This window comes from Sapajus apella, unplaced genomic scaffold (genome assembly GCF_009761245.1).
Source record: "Sapajus apella isolate SASKATOON/1434 unplaced genomic scaffold, GSC_monkey_1.0 scaffold82, whole genome shotgun sequence".
Lineage (NCBI taxonomy): Eukaryota > Metazoa > Chordata > Mammalia > Primates > Cebidae > Sapajus > Sapajus apella.
This window is the reverse complement of record NW_022437022.1, coordinates 7,587,846-7,610,337: the sequence shown is the minus strand read 5'-3', so window position 1 is coordinate 7,610,337 and position 22,492 is coordinate 7,587,846. Positions and strand designations below refer to the sequence as shown.

Genomic DNA, 22,492 nt, shown 5'->3' with positions numbered 1-22,492 from the left:
CATGGTTCTCTTTTATATTCATCCAAAAGCTATCTTTGCTGCCATCTAGGATGTCTTTTGTGGAATAATAGAAGTTAAGGAAGGTAGATGTGGAACGGTATTTTCTATACTTAATGTTTTTTCGCTTTTTTTTTTTTTTAAGAATAGATCGTACTATTTTTCTTTCTCTCTCTCGCTCTCTCTCTCTTTTTTTTTTTTTGCCATTGGAATAAATCCACAACAAGTGAAGAGAAAAATATTAATTTGGTCCCTTGGGGTGTTCAATCTTTTGGCTTCCCTGGGCCACATTGGAAGAAGAATTGTCTTGAGCCCGTACAAAAAAATACACTGACATTTTAACGATAGCTGATGAGCTTTTAAAAAAAAGGTCCATGCATAAATCTCATAATATTTTAAGGAAGTTTATGAATCTGTTTTGGGCTGGATTCAAAGCATGCAGCCCACGGGCCACGGGTCAAACAAGCTTGCTTTAAATCATTCTTTTTACAGCAATTTGAACTTTAACTCCCTCCGTATTAAGTATTGTGCTGCTGAGAGGACCTCTGAAAATTGAATAAAGACTTTTTCTGGCTACTTTTTGTTAGTTAAAAAATAAAAAGCTAATTATTGCACCTCTTGTGACTTTATTACCATGCTACTTATGTACCTTTCCTCTCTCCTCATCTTAGTTTATATTTACAGTTCCTTGGTGACAGAAGTTCCTGATGGTCAATTAAATATTGGCAGAAATAATAACAGCTACTGAGTTTACGTCCAAAAGAACTCATGTATCTTAATCCTGCTTAGTTTTCAGAAGGGTGTAGTAGTGAGATTAAAATTAATAATTGCATCAGGGCATTCTCTATGTACGAGAAATACAAAACATAATCGAGAATATACTTCGACATAGCTAAATTTCTTCTCCAGATGGATTTAATTTATTTTAAAATTTGAATCACAACATTTTGTAGACAATGGGCTTTCTTAATTCTTACTTTTGACCACCACAAATGACAAGTTTGTTGATTTTCAATGAGAAATGAATGCTGTGTTTTTTCCAGACAAATGCTGCAAAAGCATTTTTGGTTAAAAGATTTTTTTTTTTTTTAATGAATGTACTTTTTAAAGATTGGAGCTAAGGGAAAAGAAAAGATCATCCATGCTCCTGATAATTTTTGACTTTTCTGTGATTCTAGCTCCTATTCTTTTTCTTTTTTCTTTTCTTTTCTTTTTTCTTTCTTTCTCTCTCTCTTTCTCTCTCTCTCCCCCTCCCTCCCTTCCTCCCTCCCTCTCTCTCTCTCTCTTTCTCTCTTTCTTTCTTGGTTGAGACAGAGTCTCACTCTGTCGTCCAGGCTGGAGTTCAGTGGTGCGATCTCGGCTCACTGCAACCTCCGCCTCCCGGGTTCAGGTGATTCTCCTGCCTCAGCCTCTCGAGTAGCTGGTACCACAGGCACACACCACAATGACCGACTACTTTTTGTATTTTTAGTAGAGACTGGGGTTTCACCTTGTTGGCCAGGCTGGACTTGAATTCCTGACCTCAAGTCATCTGCCTGCCTCAGCCTTCCAAAGCGGTGGGATTACAGGTGCAGGCAACTGCGCAGAGCCCTTACTCACATTAATTTGATGTTTTGTAAATCTTGAGTTCATTGAGAGGAAAATAGGCATGACAGTTTTTAGTTGAAGATGAAAATTAATTTTTAAAATATGATTCCCTTATGTGATAATATTTTCATGTGAGCATAGACATATTTTAGTTCCTTGGACTGAATTTGCTATGGTTTTCCAAATTCAGGGTTATTATATGATTATAGATAGAGCCAATTAAAGATGGAAACATTCAATATCACATAAATCTTTTACTTAGCAACTTTTCTTCACAGCTCTAAAACACGGTGAAATATCTTTATCAGCTTATATTGACTAAGAGCTTTTATAATTCCTACAAAAATAAAATTATATTTCAAATATGGATTTTTTCTGGCTAAATATGCTAATAAAAATAACCCAGGTTAATAAAGTGAAACTCTTGAAGGTGTCAGAAGCCATTCAGGATCAATTCCTAGTGGTTGTTCCTTCTTTTCCCTTAGTTTCTTCTATCAGGATATATTCCATCGTAACAAATTCGTAAATAAATACAAGTTTAGAAACCCAACAGTGTATAGATTTGGGGGAAATTGTATGAAGACTAGCCTCCTGCCTTTCATATGTTTAATTTGCTTAAAATAGCCAAGTGTCAGCTAATTAAATATACAGCCCTGTCTGGGTGCCTGAATGAATGTGAGTTTACCTTCTGCTGTGTTTTCATGCTCCAGCTGGTGACTTGGCGTGCATTGCTGGTGTATTAATTTTAGTAATGCACGTTCTAATTCATCCTGCCCACAGTCTGTCTGCTGGACACAGGACTGTTTTCAGTTTCCTCCTTCCAACCATCTGCCAAATCATTTCAGAATATATTCTTTCATATGCCCCGGCTCTCAAACCATTTGGAGCAAAGTCTCTCACCTATCCTGGAGACACGACTTCTGCCCTGGTGGATGGCCTGCAGCCTGGGGAGCGCTATCTTTTCAAAATCCGGGCCGCAAACAGGAGAGGCCTGGGACCTCACTCCAAAGCCTTCATTGTCGCTCTGCCAGCAAGTAAGCACCGTGTGTCTGTGGCTGTCTTCTCTCCCTCTCCATTCCTGCTGTTTGTTTTGTGTTCCTTTGAATCATGCTCTTGGGTTTGGAACTGCTCAACAGATGATTTTTCCAGGCTAAGCTGCATATTGATTTTTAAAATATTTTTGTGTTCTCTTTAGAAATTAGTCTTCTCAAAGACTAAAATGTTATTGATTATTGATAACATTAATCATTATTGCAGTATTATTAGTGTATTAATTATAGGATTAATGTGATGTCACTATTTAATTTTGGGCTTGTGGTGTGAGGGAAAGAACATTTTTACAAATGGTAATGTGACATTTCATTATTAGTGCTCTTCAATTTCCATATAGGTCTAAAAATTTTTAGTTTGCAAACCAGAGAGGACAGGAGATGGGTGAAGGTTAAAAAAATTACCCACTGGGTACAATATTCACTGATTGGGTGATGGGTTCACTAGCAGCCCAAGCTTCACCACGATGCAATACATTTACATAATAAACCTGCACGTGCAATCCCTGAATCTAAATTTTTTTTTAAAAAGTAAAATTTTAGTTTGTATTCCATTATTGAGAAATGCAGCAGTATTCAGAAGGATTTCAGTTGTCCAGCTTACCTGATCAGTATCAAAACCCAACAAGTTAATCAGGATGCACAGCTGGAGAGAGTGCTTCTGGACCGTGTTTTCTTTTCTACTTCCTCACATTTATGCTGGATATTGGCAGCTTTTCCTTCATTTTGTGCTGTGGAGACCCATGGTATACTGCAATATTAGACAATTTTGTCATGGAAAAATCTGTGACATGGACGACATTTGTCCCCTCTGGCTCTCTCACTGCAATACAGATTCCTCTCGCCTCACAGAATCTCTTCCCTCAGTCAGTCTGTGCTGAAGACAGGGTGATTACAGTACATTTACTATGATTGCTTATCTCAGGAGTCTTTTTAGTTTAAGCCTTATTTTAGAATTAAAAATGTGTCCATTATTAATGGAATTTTAAACAAGAAGAAGGAGGAAGCAGGCAAGGACATGTTATGGGAAGAGGGAACTTTTTGTCATGTCTTAAAAATTACAGATGGGTTGCTCCTCACACGTTCCCTTGTCACTTTGAGTATAGATTATCAGCAATTTCCACCAGGTGTATTCATATTTCTTGCCTATTAAGGACAGCTATTTTATAATGTATTTGTAATACACTGACAATCAGTTATATTAAGAAAATCCTATATAAGATTTTGCATTTATAAAATAAATGAGTTACTTCAAAGTACTCTTTTCAGAAATTCTTCAAATAAGATGTGGCATAACCTAGTTGAATAGAGATTCAATTCAGGTATATTTTCTAGGACTGTATTGGTTACTTAAAGCAAAATATAAGTTTTAAAAAGAATGCTTTCATTGAGAAAATAAGTTTCCAGTGTTCTAAGGAATTAGAAGTTATTCATTATGACTACTGATTTGAAATGCCTCCATACACTGTCTTAAATACCTTGTATCACCTCCGCCTTGGCTTTTGAGTTTTTTCTTTGACAGGCAGCTCTTTAAAATCTGTTGCAGCCAGTAAGGCGGATGTTCAGCAGAACACGGAGGACAATGGGAAGCCGGAAAAACCCGAGCGTTCTTCACCTTCACCCAGACCTCCTGCTTCTCCAGGGAGAAATGCCAAGGACCTTCTCCTTGACTTGAAGAACAAAATCTTGGCCAACGGTGGGGCGCCCCGAAAACCCCAGCTTCGCGCTAAAAAGGCAGAGGAGCTGGATCTTCAGTCGAGAGAACTCACCGGGAAGGAGGAGCTGGGTTCCCAGGAGGACTCGCCCACGTCGCCTTCGGACACCCAAGACCAGAAACGGCCCCTGAGACCGCCAAGTAGACACGGTCACTCGGTGGTTGCTGCAGGCAGGACTGCGGTGAGGGCCCGGATGCCAGCCCTGCCCCGAAGGGAAGGCGTCGATAAGCCTAGCTTTTTCCCAGACACCCACCCCCGCCCAGGGACCGCCCCTGCCGCTTCGGCCTCTCCTGCCCACCACGCGGCCACCCAGGACACCTCCCACCGTCCTTCCCTGCCTGCCCGCTTTAATGACAACGACTCAGTGGACTCAGGCGAGGACGAGCTCGCTGTGGGCTCCCTCCACCCCAAAGGTGCCTCTGTCCAGCCTCGGCCAGCTCTGTCCCCCAGCCGCCTGTACCCCTCCAGCGTTCTGCGCGACAGAAGCTCCGTGTACCCCGGCGCAAAGCCAGCCTCGCCGGTGCGAAGGACCCCCCATTCAGGGGCCGCAGAGGAAGATTCCAGTGCTTCGGCCCCACCCTCAAGACTTTCTCCACCCCATGGGGGATCATCCCGGCTGCTGCCCACCCAGCCACACCTGGGCCCTCCGCTCTCCAGGGGCGGGAAGGATGGCAAGGACACCCCAGCCACCAACTCCAATTCGCCATCGCGGTCCGCCACGTCCTCCTCGGCCTCTTCTCGTCTCTCCTCCAGGAAGCAGATGTCTGAGGGAGCGGAGGCTTCTGATGGCGAAGGCGACGGTGACAGCGACACGGAAGACAGCGGGAGGCAGGCGGAGGCCACGGCCCAGACGCTGCGGACCCGGCCTGCCTCTGGACACTTCCATTTGCTCAGACACAAGCCCTTTGCTGCCAACGGGAGGGCTCCAAGCAGGTTCGGCATTGGGCGGGGACCTCGGCTGCAGCCCTCCAGCTCCCCACAGTCCACTGTGCCCTCCCGAGCCCACTCCAGGGTTCACTCTCACCCCGCTTCCCACCCTAGGCTTGGTTCAGGTATCCATGGAGACGAGGAGGATGAGAAGCCGCTTCCTGCCACCATTGTCAACGACCACGTGCCTTCCTCCTCCAGGCAGCCCATCTCCCGTGGCTGGGAGGCCCTAAGGAGGAGCCCTCAGAGAGGAGCCAGCCTGCATCGGAAGGAGCCCATCCCAGAGAACCCCAAATCCACAGAGGCAGATGCGCATCCTCAGGGCAAATACTCCACCTTGTCCTCCAAGGCTCAAGACGTTCAACAGAGCACAGACGCGGACATGGAGGGACATTCTCCCAAAGGGCAGCCGGGGTCCACAGGCCGCCACGCATCCCCTGCTCGTCCGCCCGCAGCACGGCCACAGCACCACCCCGGGCCCAGTGTTCCCAGAAGGACGACGCCCGGCCGGGCCCCAGAACAGCAGACCCCTCCTCCTGTCTCCACGTCCCGGAACCAGCCGGGCCCCCAGAGCAGAGACACCGGGCGGTCACCTTCGCAGCCCAGGCTCGCACAGGCCCAGGCCGGGCGGCCCCTCCCCACGTCACAGGGCCGTTTCCACTCCTCCTCGGACCCTTACACGGCGAGCTCCCGAGGGGTGCTCCCCTCGGCCCTCCAGAACCAGGATAAGGATAGCCGGAGCAGCTATGACGACGACAGCACAGAAGTCGAGGCCCAGGATGTGCGGGCCCCAGCGCACGCCGCGCGCGCCAAGGACGCAGTCGCGTCCCTTCCCAAGCAGCAGATGGAGTCTTCGATGGGCGCAAGTGCCGGTGGCGACGACAGGTCCCAGCGCGGACATGCGAGCTCCCCCGCTAGGCCCAGCCGGCCCAGCGGCCCCCAGTTTCGTGCCCGGGTCCCCGGCAGGGCATCGCCCTACGCGGGGCATAAGGAGGAGGGCGCGATCCAGGCCACACCCGGGAAGTCGGAGCCTCCTTCCAAGCGGCCCCTGTCCTCCAAATCCCAGCAGTCGGTCTCAGCCGAGGAGGAGGAGGAGGAGGAGGACGCGGGGATTTTTAAAGGCGGGAAGGAAGACCTTCTGTCTTCCTCTGTGCGGAAGTGGCCCTCTTCCTCCACTCCCAGGGGCGACAAATACACGGATGGGAGCTTCGCTAAGGACGAGAGGGAGCCTGCCATCGCGCTTGCCCCTCGCGGAGGGAGCCTGGCTCCTGCGAAGCGACCTCTCCCCCCACCTCCAGGCAGCTCCCCCCGGGCCTCCCACCTCCCTTCCCGACCGCCGCCTCGCAGCGCTGCCACCGCAAGCCCGGTCTCAGGCACCCACCCCTGGCCGCGGTACACCACGCGCTCCCCGCCCAGCCACTCCTCCACCACCCCGATGCTGTCCCTGCGCCAGCGGATGATGCACGCCAGATTCCGAAACCCTCTCTCTCGCCAGCCTGCCAGACCCTCTTACAGACAAGGTAGCTTATTTTTTCAAACGGTCTTTAAGATGCTCAGTAGTGTTCATGGCAATGCCGGAGAGGTTTTTATTCTGTTTTATTTAGCACCTACTATGTCCAAGCACCTTTAAGAACTTTGCACATGTGACAGAATTTCATCCTCTGAACTGTCTCTAGAGTTTGCATTGTTACCCCTGTTTTCCAGATGGAAGCTGGGGCTCAGGATCTGAGGGGTTTGCCCTAAGGCAGACAGCTAGGCAGTGGCAGAGCTGCCATTCCAATCCCAAACGGCCTAATTTCACAGCCATGACTAACCCATACTCCCTGTAATTCCATAGTCATTTCACTGTCACTTTGCCTCTTTAAATTTGTTGGTATACACTCTTAACCTGTGAAAATGTGTCACAACCATGATGCCAAACTCAGGTTCTTCTTCGTTGTTCAGGTGCCCACGTGTGTTTAAGGGATCCGTAGCAGCTGGTTAGATACATATGTAGGCTTACCTTGTTCTTGTTTTCATCTTCTGCATGCAAACCTCTCAACCAAACAAACCCCAAAACAAACTCAGTATCTCGGGTATGAAGTGCTCAGTGCAATTAGTGAATGTTGTCTAAAACCTCCAGAAAATGCACGTTAAAAATCATTGTCACAAAGAATAGTCACAGGCAGAGGTGTGCCTTGTGTGTCTGTAACAGAGGATTGAAGGAAGTCAGCTATGAACTGGAATCTATGTCCAGGGCAGGGTCTGAGGTATTTACCATCAATTTGCATTCAGTTCAGTGGTGCTTTAAACTCTCCTTGTGTGTAATTGGGATGTTGTAGAACACTCTTGAATGAATGTATTTTTTTCTTTTTTTTTGCTAATCTGTACAATGCATTGTACAATGTAACGACATAGAATAATGCCCCATATCAAAGTCAGTTTTCCACTAAGATTGACTATTTTAAGCCAACCTAACACCCTGATAATAGATGTAAAACTCAGCTTTCCCTTGTACATAGCAGGAACTCAATAAATATTTAATAAATAAATGAAGGAATGAGAGAAATAAGTGTCTGACCTGCAAGTAGTGGCCAGAAATCCCAAGCTCTTGAGTCAAGGCTGGACCAGAACAGGCTGGAGCTGATGAGAAACGTTTCCATGTGAGGCAGAGACAGACAGAAACGACAATGCAAGGGTGCTGTGATATCTTCTTACTGTCTCAGCAAATATTTCCCAAGCAGCCCCACAACGTTCAGCAAGCTTTAAGACAGCATCGTGCATTTATACTTGGCGATTGATGACTGGGACATGAGTCAGCTGGAAAAAGTTTTGTTCAATTTAACATGCCGAGAAAAGTGGGGCAGCATGTAGTACATTTTAGACATAATTTTCTCTATCCTTCCAACCTTTCCTTTCTCCACCTTCCACATGGCTAAAATAAAGCTACAGCTACTGAGGTCTTAAGTTTTCTACAGCAAATTGACTTACGCTGGATACACTCATTCCTGCAGTATTGTCAGAAAGCTGTGACTTTACTGTATTAACAGACATTCATATTTGTTATGGAGAAGTCATAATTTAAGACTGTCATTATCTAATATATTGGAGCTATTGGTTTAAAATTCTGTTTAGAGCTTCTGTTTGAAATGATGTGTTACTACTTATAGTTTGGTATGAAGCCAACTTCCCGGAAATGCTAAATTTACCAGGCTCTGTTATTTTTATTTTTGGTACTGTGTAGGTTATAATGGCAGACCAAATGTAGAAGGGAAAGTCCTTCCTGGTAGTAATGGAAAACCGAATGGACAGAGAATTATCAATGGCCCTCAAGGAACAAAGTGGGTAGGGTAAACTTCTTTACACATACCGGTTGTTTTCATGCTGTTGAGAAGAGAATAATGGTGACATTGTGTAACGATAAATGAAGTGGTCTTTTTTGTTCTTTTTTCTCTAGTTTTAACTATTCATATATACTTGTATAGAGTTTCTTTCATACTCAGTTTTCTCAGTTTTCTTTGGTTCTCTTGGTAACTAGCTTGTTTTCTTCTCATAGCCAAGATAAGGCATGGGCCTTAGTTTTTCATTTCTCTTGACTGGTTAGGAAGGTCAAATGAATGCATGGCTCAACCATAGCAATTATAGACCCAATGGATGGCCTCTCAAATGAACTTATATTTTCCCTGACGTGGTATTTTCATTTTATTTTTAGGTTTTGTGTATTGTTTGATTAAACATTACACATATTTTCTGTAAGTTGTCTCAAATCCTTTCTAAAAGGACCCAGGGTAAAAACAAACAAATAAATAAACAAAAACCCTGAGTGATGTTGGCCGTTTTTATTAGATTGCCTTTTGAATCTTCCAATAATTGTCGTTGGACTGAAACTATGTATTAGTACTTTATGTATGTCTAAGCTAAAAGCTTTAACTGCTTGGGGTTAAGATAAATGTTTAGGAAGTTTTGGTGGGTTGAGGGTAATAGAACACTTTGCAATATTCAGAAATTTAAAATACTTTCTCTAAGAATCAAAAAAATTATTTATACTGTAATTCTCAGTCAAAACTTCCCATTTATAATGATAAGTTTTAGAGAAACGTACTAAAAGACTATGACGTTTTCAGTCATGGGTGATTTAAAGATGCATGTTACCATTCCTATATATATATATTTTTTTTTTGAGATGGAGTCTTGCTCTGTTGCCCAGTCTGGAGTGCAGTGGTGTGATCTGGGCTCACTGCAACCTCCGCCTCCTGGGTTCAAGTGATTCTCCTGCCTCATTCTCCTGAGTAGCTGGGATTATAGGCACCGCCACCAAGCCTGGCTAATTTTTGTGTTTTTAGTAGAGACGGGGTTTCACCATGTTGGCCAGGCTGGTCTCGAACTCCTTACCTCATGATCCACCCGCCTTGGCCTCCCAAAGTTCTGGGATTAGGAAGAGAAATTTATAATAGGAAAAATGCACATTAAAGCAAAATACCGTTGCAAACAATTTTGAATTGAAATAGTATGGGGTAGATTTCAAAATAGGGTTTATATAAATTTTGTATTAATTACCAAATAGCAAGTGGCTTGCTTGCGGGCTTCCTCCAGTAGCCTGATTGTGTAGAGCAGTGGTTCTCAAACTTAAGCCGGCTTCGGATCACTGAGGATTTTGTCAAATACAGGTCTTGCGTAGCTGGGTGACTTGAGTATCTGACAAGTTCCTATGTGTTGCTGAGGCTTCAGGTTCAGGACCATGCTTTGAGAACCACCAGCCAAGAGCATGAGCTTCTTCCTTAATCGAGATAATTACGGCTTTCTTCAGGTTTTGCAGTTCCTTAGAATGTGACATTTTTTGCCTGCATACTATATTAGGCAACTTGATTACTAATTATATTGTTTTTGGTATAGCAACTTTGATTTTTAACATTAACAGCAAAATTGAAAGATTTTATGTCTTTAATATGCTAGCAATATACATTCATTGAAAGAAGTTAAAACAATTCATATTGAAATATATGAAAAAATAAACATTCTTTACCTAAACTGCTTCTCAACGATAACCACTGTTAACAGTTTGAGGTATAACCTTCCATAATTTTTTTCTCTGCAGTTTTAATCTATGTACACAAATGGATATATTTTTATTTTTGCAAAATAATCAGCCTTGTAATCTGAGTCCACATATATGTAGAATGTATGTCAAATTGTCTGCAAAATACTCTACATATGGATGGGACATAAATTATTTAATATCTTCCCTCAACTGAGAGACACATTGCTTCTGTCTTTCCGGCATTAGACACATGTACTTAATGGTAAAAATATTTCTAACATCTTTTGTGATTTGAGAAACTTAAAACAATTTACATATTATATGGGTAAGCAATTATAATATGAAAGATGACTGTTTTGCACCTTATTTTTTAAGACTTTATGAATGATATTGACAGAATGTCTTCTACTCACCTTACGGTTTCCTTCTTTGGAAGCTTCAGGCGTATGTACATGTAGTTGGACTAATGTGACCATTTCAAAGCATCCAATATATTCTTTCATCTATGTCATGGATTTAGGTTGTGGACCTTGATCGTGGGTTAGTATTGAATGCAGAAGGAAGGTACCTCCAAGATTCACATGGAAATCCTCTTCGGATTAAATTAGGAGGAGATGGTCGAACCATTGTGGGTAAGGGAAAATGGTTTCTAAAGAATAAAAGCCCACTGAATTAGCTATAGAATCACAGCTTCTATCTTCCTTCGCCCCCTCATTGATAGTGATTGTTCTTGGTGTGGTGACTTTTACCCATGTGGGAAGAAGAGCCTCAAAAGAGGCAGCACTTGGTGTTTCCCCCAGACTGCTTTGGTTCTACTCTTCCTGCAGGCTGCACCTGCTAGAAAATGTGGCCCTTTGTTCTTAAATTGGCCCTTTTAGAGGAGGGCTCCACAAACTACAACCTGTAGGTTGTAGTTCAGTACCTATTTTTGTAAGCCCTGACAGCTCAGAATAGTTGTTACTTTTTTTTTTGAGATGGAGTCTTGCTCTGTTGCCCACGCTGGAGTGCAGTGGCACAATCTCAGCTCACTGCAGTCTCCACCTCCTGGGTTCAAGCGATTCTTCTGCCTCAGCCTCCTGAGCAGCTGGGTTTACTGGTTCCCACCACCAAGCCTGGCTAATTTTTGTATTTTTAGTAGAGATGGGCTTTTGCCATATTGGCCAGGCTGGTCTTGAACTCCTGACCTCAGGTGATCCATCTGCCTCTGCCTCCCAAGGTTCTGGGATTATAGGTGTGAACCACCACGCCCGGCCTAGTTTTTACGTTTTTAAATGATTGCCAGAAAAAAAAATATATTTTGTGACGTGATAATTATATAAAATGCACACTTCATTGTCCATATGCAAAGTTTTATTGGAACACAATACACTCACTTATTTATGCATCGTCTAACTCATTTGTTATGTGTTCTTTATGTATTGCCTATCTTCTTTTTTGCACTCCAAAAGCTGATTGACTAGTTGCAACAGAGACCATCTTGCCTATAAGGCTTAAAATATTTACTTCCTGGCCTTTTACGGAAGTTTTCCACCCTTAATCCAAAATAACACTTTTCCCTCTTAGAAGTAGGAATGAGGCAAAGGAAAGTATTACTTCCTCTGCTAGACACAAGAGCTATCTCAGGATAATGGGGCATACTGATGCAATATTCATTTATGTCTTTGCCTTTTACTGATTAAAACATGTTCATACATAAGCTTTGAGAAGACACTTGTTACTTGCTTTTTATTGTTTCACCTTGTTTAATTCATAGCTATTGGTTGATTTTGTTTCAGACCTGGAAGGGACCCCCGTCGTGAGTCCTGATGGCCTGCCCCTCTTTGGACAGGGGCGACATGGCACACCCTTGGCCAGTGCACAGGATAAGCCAATTTTGAGTCTTGGAGGAAAGCCGCTGGTGGGCTTGGAGGTCATCAAAACAACCACCCGTCCCCCTACCACCACCACGCGGCCCACCACTACTACAACGCCCCTGCCTACGACTACTACCCCCAGACCCACCACGGCCACCACCCGCCGCACGACCACCACCCGCCGCACGACCACCAGGCGCCCAACAACCACGATCCGAACCACTATGCGGACAACCACCACCACCACCGCCAAACCCACCACTCCCATCCCCACGTGTCCCCCTGGGACTTTGGAACGGCATGACGATGATGGCAACCTGATAATGGGCTCCAGTGGGATCCCGGAGTGCTATGCTGAAGAAGGTAACTGGCTTTGTTCTAATGCTAACCACGTACCAGGCACACTAGCATGCTGCAGCTCAGAGCAGGGTGGTGGAACCTGCAGGGGAGGGATGAGAACTGCACACAGCAAAGCAGCAACCAGATACATTTTGATCCCAGCAGGTTTGTTTGACAGTACCATGTCATAGCTAAGGCTGGAAGACTTAAAGAAAAATATTGCATAGGACATATTTATATGAAAAAGTTATTTGCTCCTCACTTAAAGTCAGATTTAACTGGGCTCCTGTGTTCATCTGGCAACTCTTATCACAACCCAAGTCAAGAATTTAGCTGGAACTTGTGACATTAGGTGTTTGGACTAGCATTTCCCAAAGTGTGTTCCAATGGATATTGTAGATTAGTGGTTGTAACATATATGTATATGCTTGAAAGGTTCTGTGATTAGCTATGTGATTTAAATAAGGTTGGATAAATTTCTTACAGTTGTAACACTTAGATCATAGAATAGTTCATTGAGAATCTCCAAGAAAAGGAATGTTTCCCCAGCATATTCAGCAGCTGAGCACTTTTTTGATCGGCCCTCCTTGAAGACGTTTAGGAATCAAGCTTGGAATTCTTATGCAGCATTGTTGACCATGATAAGTCCAATTGGTATGAACATGAATATTGGTATGAACATGAATATTGTATCCAAGATGGGAATTCTGTTGGAATTTAGTCTTTCTGTGGAAGAGCTCCAAATAAACAGGAAAACTTCACACATCTAAAAATTTCACACCAAAAGAACATGGAAATACATACAGAGGGAGAGGAACAATGGGAAGAAAATTTTTCCTCTGTCCATTGACCCAGTGAGTACAAATTTGAATTTATCTTTGAATTCCTAGTATTAAAATATTATGTTAATTTCCTGACATCTGACTTCTGCATGCATTAATGTGTTTAGTTTTAAAGGCTGAACTATAATTAAAATAATTACTTAATAGTTGGCTGTAAACAAAAAAGTGGCTATTTTGGATTTGGTTTTAATTAATGTGGCTATTATTTCACATTTTATTTTGTCTGGTTTTATTTAGGGCTTCTAACGTTCTTTTTCTTTACTTTGTATTTTTGGACTTTTATTTGACATGAAAGTCAATATTTTTCTTGGCATTTTTGCCTCTTATTTTCTTTGCAAATCATGACATATATATGTTCACTGCCGCCCAGTCTCCTGATTCTCTAGTCCAAGCTAAAGAATAATTTTCCTCTGGATAACATTTTGAAAATAAGTACAAATCAACACAAAGTCTTGGGGAAAAGTTAAATTTGGAGACAGCAACATAGCATCCTTATATTGTATTTTAATGCACTATAATTTGTTATTTTACAAAGACTTCCATATGGCCTTTCTTCCTTTCTGAATTCTACCGTTCTGCTAACAAATTCATTAAACATTTTCTTCTTTGTTAACTGTAATCATAGTTAATTTTATCTTTTAATCTTTTTAAACCACTTTCTTGATGCATGTTTGGCATAGAAAAGGTTTTGCATATTTAATCTATATGTGTGGACGAGTTTGGGATAGAATCCACTCACGAAATCATCATCGCACTTAAGACCACAGACACATCCGTCACCTCCCAAAGTTTCCTCCCACTCCCACTACTTTATTGTTAGTGTTATTCTTTTCTCTTTCTTTGTAGTAAGAACACACCCCATAAAAATGGTCATTTTTTTGTGATAAGAAATTAAACTTTTACTATTACAAAGATACATGCACATACATGTTCACTGCAGTACTAGTCACAATAGCAAAGACACAGAATCAACCCAAATGCCCATAGTGATAGACTGGACAAAGAAATTGTGGTCCAATATACATAATGGAATATTATGCAGCCATAAAAAGGCACAAGATTATGTCCTTTGCAGGAACATGGATGGAGCTGAAAGCCATTATCCTCACCAAAATAACACAGGAACAGAAAACCAAACACCACGTGTTCTCACTTATAAGTGGGAGCTGAACAATGAGAACACATGGACACAGGGAGGGGAACAACATATAGTGGGGCCTGTTAGAGGGTGGGGTGGGAGAAGGGAGAGCATTGGGAAAAATAGCTAATGCATGCTGTGCTTCATACCTAGATGACGGGTTGATCTGTGCAGCAAACCACCATGGCACACGACTACCTTTGTAACAAGCCTGCACCTGCTACACATGTACTCCAGAACTTAAAAATAAAAATGTTTTTAAATTAAATTTTAAAAATATACTAGCTCTATTGAAATAAAATTCATATACCATAAAGTTCACCTTTTAAAGTTGGTGGATTTTAATATAATTGGAGCTGTGCAATGATCACCACTGTTAGACTGCATAATATTCTCATCACCCCAGGAGAAGTTCCACACTCATTAGCAGCAAGCCCGCATTCCTCCCTCCTCCCAACCCCTGGAAACCGCTAATGTACTTCCTCTCTCTATGGATTTACCCATTTGGGACATTTTGTATAAATGGAATCATGTCATATGTGGCTTTTTGTGTCTGACTTCTTTCACTTAGCATAATTGTTTTCAAGATTCATTCACATTATAGAATATATCAGTACTTAATTCTTTTTCTTCCATTGTATGAATATACAGCATTTTTTCCATTCATCAGTCAGTGTCTTCTGGGCTATTTCCACATTTTGGTTGTTATGAATAATGCTGCCTTGAACCTTTGTTTGTTTAGTTTTGCTCTTCTTGATCTTACTTCTCCATTGGATAATAAACTCTTTGCAGTTGAGACAGTGTCTTCTGTCCCATCTCTAATTCCTTGTGGTACCTAAGTATGCAGCTTCGGATATCTAAGCAAGACCTTAAGGTGTAGGCATTCCCCATGTCCTAAATACCAGTGCTCTTTTTTTTTTTTTTTCAGGTTCCGTTTCTAGAGCAAATCTGATAGAGGGTATATATGGATTGTGATGAGCCAGATGAACATCTTCAAGAATTTGTAGCATGACCTTGTTACAGGTCACAGAAAAACATCAGTCATTATGGAAAACAGATCTTCCCCATCACAGCTGGGTCTCCAGACAGAAAATACTGAGAAACTGAAAAATTCACTTGAGCTGGACCAACTGTACAATGTGCAATATCCCTGAGTTTCAAATGGCTGTCATTTACCTTCTGTCTCTAAACTTCTACTGAGAATAATTTTAAAAAATATTTTTAATAACTCTGGAGCAAAGACCTTATTTGTTTGGTGAAAATTTTCACTTATTTTTTTTTGTGACTACATGAATAAACTACCGAAGAGAATAAACTGCACTTCTAGGGTTGACGGCTGGCACTGTTTATGTGAAGAGCGTTTCACACTGGTGCTGGGTTGACTTGCAAGATACCCAGTTATACATAGTTCTGAATGGTTTAAAATGGCATTCAGATGGGCCAAGTCAGGTGGTCAACTTTTTTAAAAAAATTGTGAATATATTTCATTACATCTGGAAGTTATTTTTACTTGGAGTCAAGATGGTTCTATTTTAGAAAAATTATGCCTGAGTTTTTTTTAGTCTTAAGAAAAAGAACGCCAGAATCACTCAGTAGGTTGTTTACTTAATGCCAGAGGACTTAACTGTCACTCATCTCAGGAAGTGAACTCATTTGCAGGTAAAAGCATCATTTCTGTGGTCTGCTGCTTTCATTGGAGTGTTTCAGCACCTCAAGGAATTACCCATAACAACAGAGTCCATGAAGGAAATGATACACTTTTCCCTTTTCTTGTTCACCCTGTGATGAAAAACCTCACAATGTATTCATTTTTGACCTGGCTAAAAACAATAATGAAAAGAAATGACACTGAACTGATAATGAGGAAGAGCAAGATGATATTCCTAGAGGTTAAATTGACAAGGGAAAGAAAATGATAGGCCACAAAATAATGGCAAGATAATCCCAAACTTTAGAGGGTGTGAACTTGCAAACTGATTTGAACAAGCTCAGAAGTAATTTGTCTTGGATCTCAGGCATATTGACATTGGAATGACTGAAGGAAAGTTTATGTTTAATAGTTTTTCATGAAATGGCCACTCTACCCTGAAACGGATGGATAATTTACAACTTCTCTCTGCTTAACATTCATTGGCTGCATTAGCACACACCAGAGTCATTGCCTCAAGGACCATCTCTTGGGTTTCTGAATAGGAGCTGGGGGCTTCTGAATAGAACTGTGATTCCAGGAAGGCTGGACAGACCATTCGAGGTTGCCGTTGTCTTTCATGGGTGGAGTTTGTTTTTACAATGTAACATTCATGTCATTCAAACTAGACTAAAAAAGATTGGTAGAATAACGACATAGGAGTTTATATACCTTCTATTTCAATTTCCCCTTCATTACACTGTGGAATGGTGATTCTAATTGAACATCTTCATGTTTACAAATAATTTTATTGGTTAGCTCAACTTTTAAGAAGTGGAGGCAGTTTTATGAAGTATAAAGTACGTAGTCTTTGGAGCCAGAAAGCTTGAAGATCACATTCTGTTTTTGCTGTCTTTTACCATCTGCACGTCTCAGGCATGCTGTAAATCTTCCCAGAGCCGTGGTGTCCTTGGCAGATGTATTAGTCTGTTTTCATACTGCCATAAAGATACTACCTGAGACTGGGTAACTTATAAAGGAAAGAGGTTTAATTGACTCACAGTTCTAAATGGCTGGGGAGGCCTCAGGAAACTTACAATCATGGCAGATGGAGAAGCAGGCACATCTTACATGGTGGCAGGTGAGAGCGAGAGAGAGCAAGTGTGCAGGAAAATCTCCCATTTATAAAACCATCAGATCTTGTGAGAATTCACCTCCTATCATGAGAACAACATGAGGGAAGCTTCCCCCATAATCCAATCACTTTCCACCAGATCGTTCCGTGGACATGTGGGGATTTTAGGGATTACTATTCAAGATGAAATTTGGGTGGGGACACAGCCAAACCATATCAGCTGGGAAACGGTTATTTATAAGCTCAGTGTATCTCAAGGGTTTGTTGTGAAATTAATTCAAACAAGATATACATAAAAGTGGCTGATGCACAGAAGACATCCAGGAAACCATCCACTAGTCACTTCTTCCTGTTTTCCCCACCTCGCTCCCTTTTAAAGGTGCGTTTAGAGAGTTCTATATAATTGCTGTGGGCTTCAGGTCAAAGGGAGGAAAGGAATTCCTTTGAATTTTTTTTTTTGAGCTATAAAACTTTTGCCTCAAGATTTTATCAGCTGTAGTGAGATGTTCTCTTTTTTTCAGCTACATCTATATCCCCCAAGTAGAGAAATATTATAATTGATTCCATGACACCTTTTCCAAAACACTTCTGCTTAAACTACCCTGATAATGGAGGCAAAGATACCTTTTATGCATAAATCACTCACCTAACCACATGTTACTCATGCTCATAATATCAGTTTAGTTATTACGGGAATTTTAATAGTTCTAACTAGGGTTTCCTGGCTTTTCCAAAAATCGCATCTGAAATTTTATATTACATTTCAAGTATAATTCTGTAGTCAAAATAGATCTATTGGTTAATACAGTCCAATCTGTCTGTAAAGAGACATTTGCAATCACTGACATATTTTTCCAAACTTCCTAGGCAAGTTAGGAAATCTGATTTATCTCCCAAGTCCATGAGAGAGGGTGGGAGGTCAGTAGGAAGTAGAGAAGCACAGGAAATTCGTGTTGGTAGGGTTTGCCAAGTTGGCACATAGAAGAGGTAGGAAATTACCCTGTTTCTAGAATATTCCAGAGGCAAGATGGATGGGGTGGAAGAATGAAGACTGATGAAGAGGGGAGTTCACGTAAGGGGCTTTTGTCACCATCCTGAGCACCAATCGTCCACCCTCTTTTCTCTCTCGTGACTGCTTCCTGAGAGCACCTGCTGTGGCATGAGGGGAGGGGGTCTTCCCACAGCATCAGAGCCCTGCAGGCACGCCTTGCAGCCCTGCGGGCGGGTGGGCTGAGCTGGTGGGAGGGAAGTGAGAGAGAGCTCAGTGGTGCTGAGGAGTCTGGGGATGTGGAGCGGGGTGTTTGCTCCTGATGGGGCAGGCATTTGTATTGCCCTTTTCTGGGCCCAAAGGAGAGACAGTCTGGGTTCCATGTCAGTGCTTTGATGATTTTCCTCCTGAAAAAGTTGTGGAGACTTGGGCCTTGGGGACTTGTTTTTGTGACCTACTTGAGGTGAATGATTGTTACGCTCTGGGACCTGCTTCTGAGAGAACCTCGGAGAAAGAGCCCTGGATGACTGGTCTTTCTCTCTGTACTCACTAGATGAGTTCTCAGGCTTGGAGACCGACACCGCAGTACCCACGGAAGAGGCCTATGTTATATATGACGAAGGTACAAACTGGCTTTTGAAAAATTGTTTGCACACTTTCTTTCCTGATCAAAAGATCTGATTGTAACTATTGAGTGGATGATCTTGATGAAGTTTCCTTTAGAACTTTGGGCTGGTGGCAATGCTGAGGGCTGGCTTAGAGAAGGGTGATTGTACCCCATGCTTCCACATCAGCTTGAAATGCATATCTGATCTATGAAAAACATTAATGCTTACCATGCAGGTGCAGCTTTCCACCTGGTCCCTGTGCTCCCTGGTCCCTGAGCTCCCCGTTCCCTCCCTCCCAACTCTCTTGGGGCCCAAGGAATTCTGGAGTTGTCCATCTGGGCTCCCCTTCGGCCTTTATTTATAAAACTTACTTGGTTTAATCAAATGCCACTTCCTTACTTGGCTCTTCTCTTTCTTACCCTTTTCTTTTCTCTCCTTTTCTAATTACATAAAAAATGTGATGCTTAAACCTGTTGATTTCTTATCACAAAATCGTTTCAAGGGTAAGTTTATAAGATTAGGAACATAGGCCGGCTGCAGTGGCTCAAGCCCGTAATCTTAACATTTTGCAAGGTCAAGGAGGGAGGATCACCTGAGCCCAGGAGTTCAAAACCAGCCTGGGCAACATAGCAAGATCCTGTCTCTACCAAAAGTTAAAAAATTAGCCGAATGTAGTAGCACACACCTGTAGTTCCAGCTACCTGAGAGGCTGAGACAGGAGGATCCTTTTGAGCCCAGGAGTTCGAGCTATGATGGCATCACTGCGCTCCAGCCTGGGTGAGAAAACAACAACCCATTAAAAATTTTTTTTTTTAAATTGCATTTTAGGTTTTCGGATACATGTGAAGAACATGTAAGATTGTTGCATAGGTACACACGTGGCAGTGTGATGTGCTGCCTTCCTCCCCTTCACCTATATCTGGCATTTCTCCCCATGCTATCTCTCCCCACCCCCGTCCCTCCCCCATTTCCCCTCAACAGACCCCAGTGTGTAGTGCTCCCCTCCCTGTGTCCATGTGTTCTCATTATTCAACACCCGCCTATGAGTGAGAACATGCGGTGTTTGATTTTCTGCTCTTGTGTCAGTTTGCTGAGAACGATGGTTTCCAGGTTCATCCATGTCCCTACAAAGGACACAAACTCATCATTTTTGATGGTGGCATAATAATACGAACAATACCATCAGTTACCATCTACTGAGTGACTCTCCCAGATGTATTCTTAACCTTAAAAAAAATTTTTTTTTTGATTAGACAAATGGGACCTAATAAAAAAAATTTTTTTTTAAGGTTAAGAATACATCTGGGAGAGTCACTCAGTAGATGGTAACTGATGGTATTGTTCGTATTATTATACTTAGGACCCTGTGATTGGTTTGTGTGATTGGGAAGTTGCCTCTGCAGTTGAAGAAGTTCTTAGAGGAATCTTGTCCACACCCAGTGTGGCCTGTGACACCAGGGCTCAGGATTCTACTTCTGAGCTCTACCTTTTCTGAGATTATTCATAGCTCTAATTGTCTTAAATCACAACTGTGCAAACAACGTCACCTTTGATGTTAGTTATTCATAGTAAAGCCCAATGTAGTGGTTTAATCCCAAGGTTTTCAAACAAAATTGACTTAAAAGAAAAACAGCAGATGTTAGAAAGCAAAAGATTTTTTTAGCACCTTTGAAACTATGAAGCATCTTATCTTTGAACAGTTTGAAAAAGGGGCAGAGTTTTCTTTTCTTTTTTAAGTGTTAAAGGATTAGTTGTCTTGGCAGGATTAAACCCACCCACCCCCATTCCCAGAAAAAAGTTCATACACAGAAGAAAACAAGTTTTTTGTTTTTTTTTTCCGAGATGGAGTCTTGCTCTGTTACCCATGCTGGAGTATAGAGGCATGATCTTGGCTCACTGCAACCTCCTCCTCCTTGGTTCAAGCAATTCTCATGCCTCAGCCTCCCTCTCGAGTAGCTGTGACTAGGGGTGCATACCACCATGCTTGGCTAAGTTTTGTATTTTTAGTAGAGATGAGATTTCACCATGTTGGCCATGCTGGTCTTGAACTCCTGACCTCAGGTGATCTGCCTGCCTCCACCTCCCAAAGTACTGGGATTACAGGTGTGAGCCACTGTGCCCGGCCTGAAAAACATTTTTTAAGAAAAAAATTCAAGTTTATTTTTTGATGTGATCTTTTATTCTCTAAAAGGGAACATTATGCAGGTAGAGCATGGCCTTGGGCCAGTGCCGTCAGCTAAGGATGAATTCTAAGTTTCTCTCCAGCTCTGAGTCTAAAACCCCATTTTTCTTGTCATATGTGTTTCTTTTTGCCCTTACTCTCTTCTGTCTGCAGCTGCTTTTCTGCAGGGACAGAAATGGGAAGCAATAGTATTTTAGTAAAAATAAATTACGTTTGGGCATAGCATTTATTTTCGTGTGTGTTTGTGTGTGTGTGTTTGTGTGTGTGTGTGTGTGTGTATAGCTTTGGGAGCCGGAGGTGGGAGAATCATGAGGTCAAGAGATTGAGACCATCCTGGCCTCACATGGTGAAACCCCGTCTTTACTAAAAATACAAAAATTAGCTGGGCATTGTGGCATGCACCTGTAGTCCCAGCTACTTGGGAGGCTGAGGCAGGAGAATCGCTTGAACCCGGGAGTTGGAGGTTGCAGTGAGCCGAGACCACGCCACTAAACTTTAGCCTGGTGACAGAGGGAGACTCCATCTCAAAAAAAAAAAAAGAAGATACCATTTGACTGTAGACAACTCCCCTTTCTGGCAGTGCCCAATACAGAGCCTTCATTTCATTTCAGATTATGAATTTGAGACCTCGAGGCCACCAACCACCACCGAGCCCTCGACCACTGCTACCACCCCGAGGGTCATCCCAGAAGAAGGTGCCATCAGTTCCTTTCCTGAAGAAGAATTTGATTTGGCTGGAAGGAAACGATTTGTTGGTAAATATTACGTCTTTATTCAGAGAAACATGGGTTTTTAAGTTTTGCTCTTTGAAGAAGAGCATAACCAATCTCAACCTGGCCAAGGCAGTGCATTTTGAGAAGTCTTCCCAGAGTGAAGTTTCCACTGGGCATAATTGAGTGAGTCAGTCTTATGTAGATGTGTATTATTTTGCTTTCTGACAAAATCAGAAAAGGGGAGGATTTGGTGTCCAACAGAGGAAAGCTGAGAGAGGCTGCTGTGTAGACTAAGAGTAAGAAGCTCTTAAAAACCATCAGGGCCAGGGAACATCAATGTTTTTATTGTAGCCATTTTTTGTACGACAAGACTTAACACTGGGCCTTGTGTGTGTACTGTTTGTCAAATTCTTCCTAAAAGGTTAGCCGTGTACTGAATTGAGCCACTATCACTTATAGTATCACAGAGAGGAAGCTTTTTTCTTTAGTTACTTCCTATCACTTTCGTTAGCTTCAAGGATTTGTGATCTAGAAATTCCTTTCACTCTTCTTTCTCAGTAATTAAAACAGTTTCAGCGGAAAATTCTGTGTAACTAACCTGCATTAAGCCTCGCGAGTCTTCTTTTCCCATGCCCTTAATGAACTTCATTAATGAGACAGCTGGATTCATATATTACTAAGTGGAGACAAGCAACAGCTTAAACTAATATCACACTTGGCTGTTTCCAAAACAACTGTTCTGCCATGAGCAGAGAACGACTCTTGCCAGCCAAGA

General features: G+C 42.4%; 1 protein-coding gene across 3 annotated transcripts in view; it reads left to right on the top strand.

The window, feature by feature from the left end:
- FNDC1 (fibronectin type III domain containing 1) overlaps positions 1-22,492 on the top strand; it is a 103,233-nt gene that overhangs the window by 59,439 nt on the left and 21,302 nt on the right. For all 3 annotated transcript variants that reach the window (XM_032253163.1, XM_032253164.1, XM_032253161.1), the window contains 7 exons: positions 2,430-2,618; positions 4,180-6,795; positions 8,499-8,599; positions 10,813-10,924; positions 12,068-12,508; positions 18,768-18,836; positions 21,616-21,759. In XM_032253163.1, coding sequence (XP_032109054.1) covers positions 2,430-2,618; positions 4,180-6,795; positions 8,499-8,599; positions 10,813-10,924; positions 12,068-12,508; positions 18,768-18,836; positions 21,616-21,759 — 3,672 coding nt within the window. The remainder of the gene's footprint in view (positions 1-2,429; positions 2,619-4,179; positions 6,796-8,498; positions 8,600-10,812; positions 10,925-12,067; positions 12,509-18,767; positions 18,837-21,615; positions 21,760-22,492) is intronic.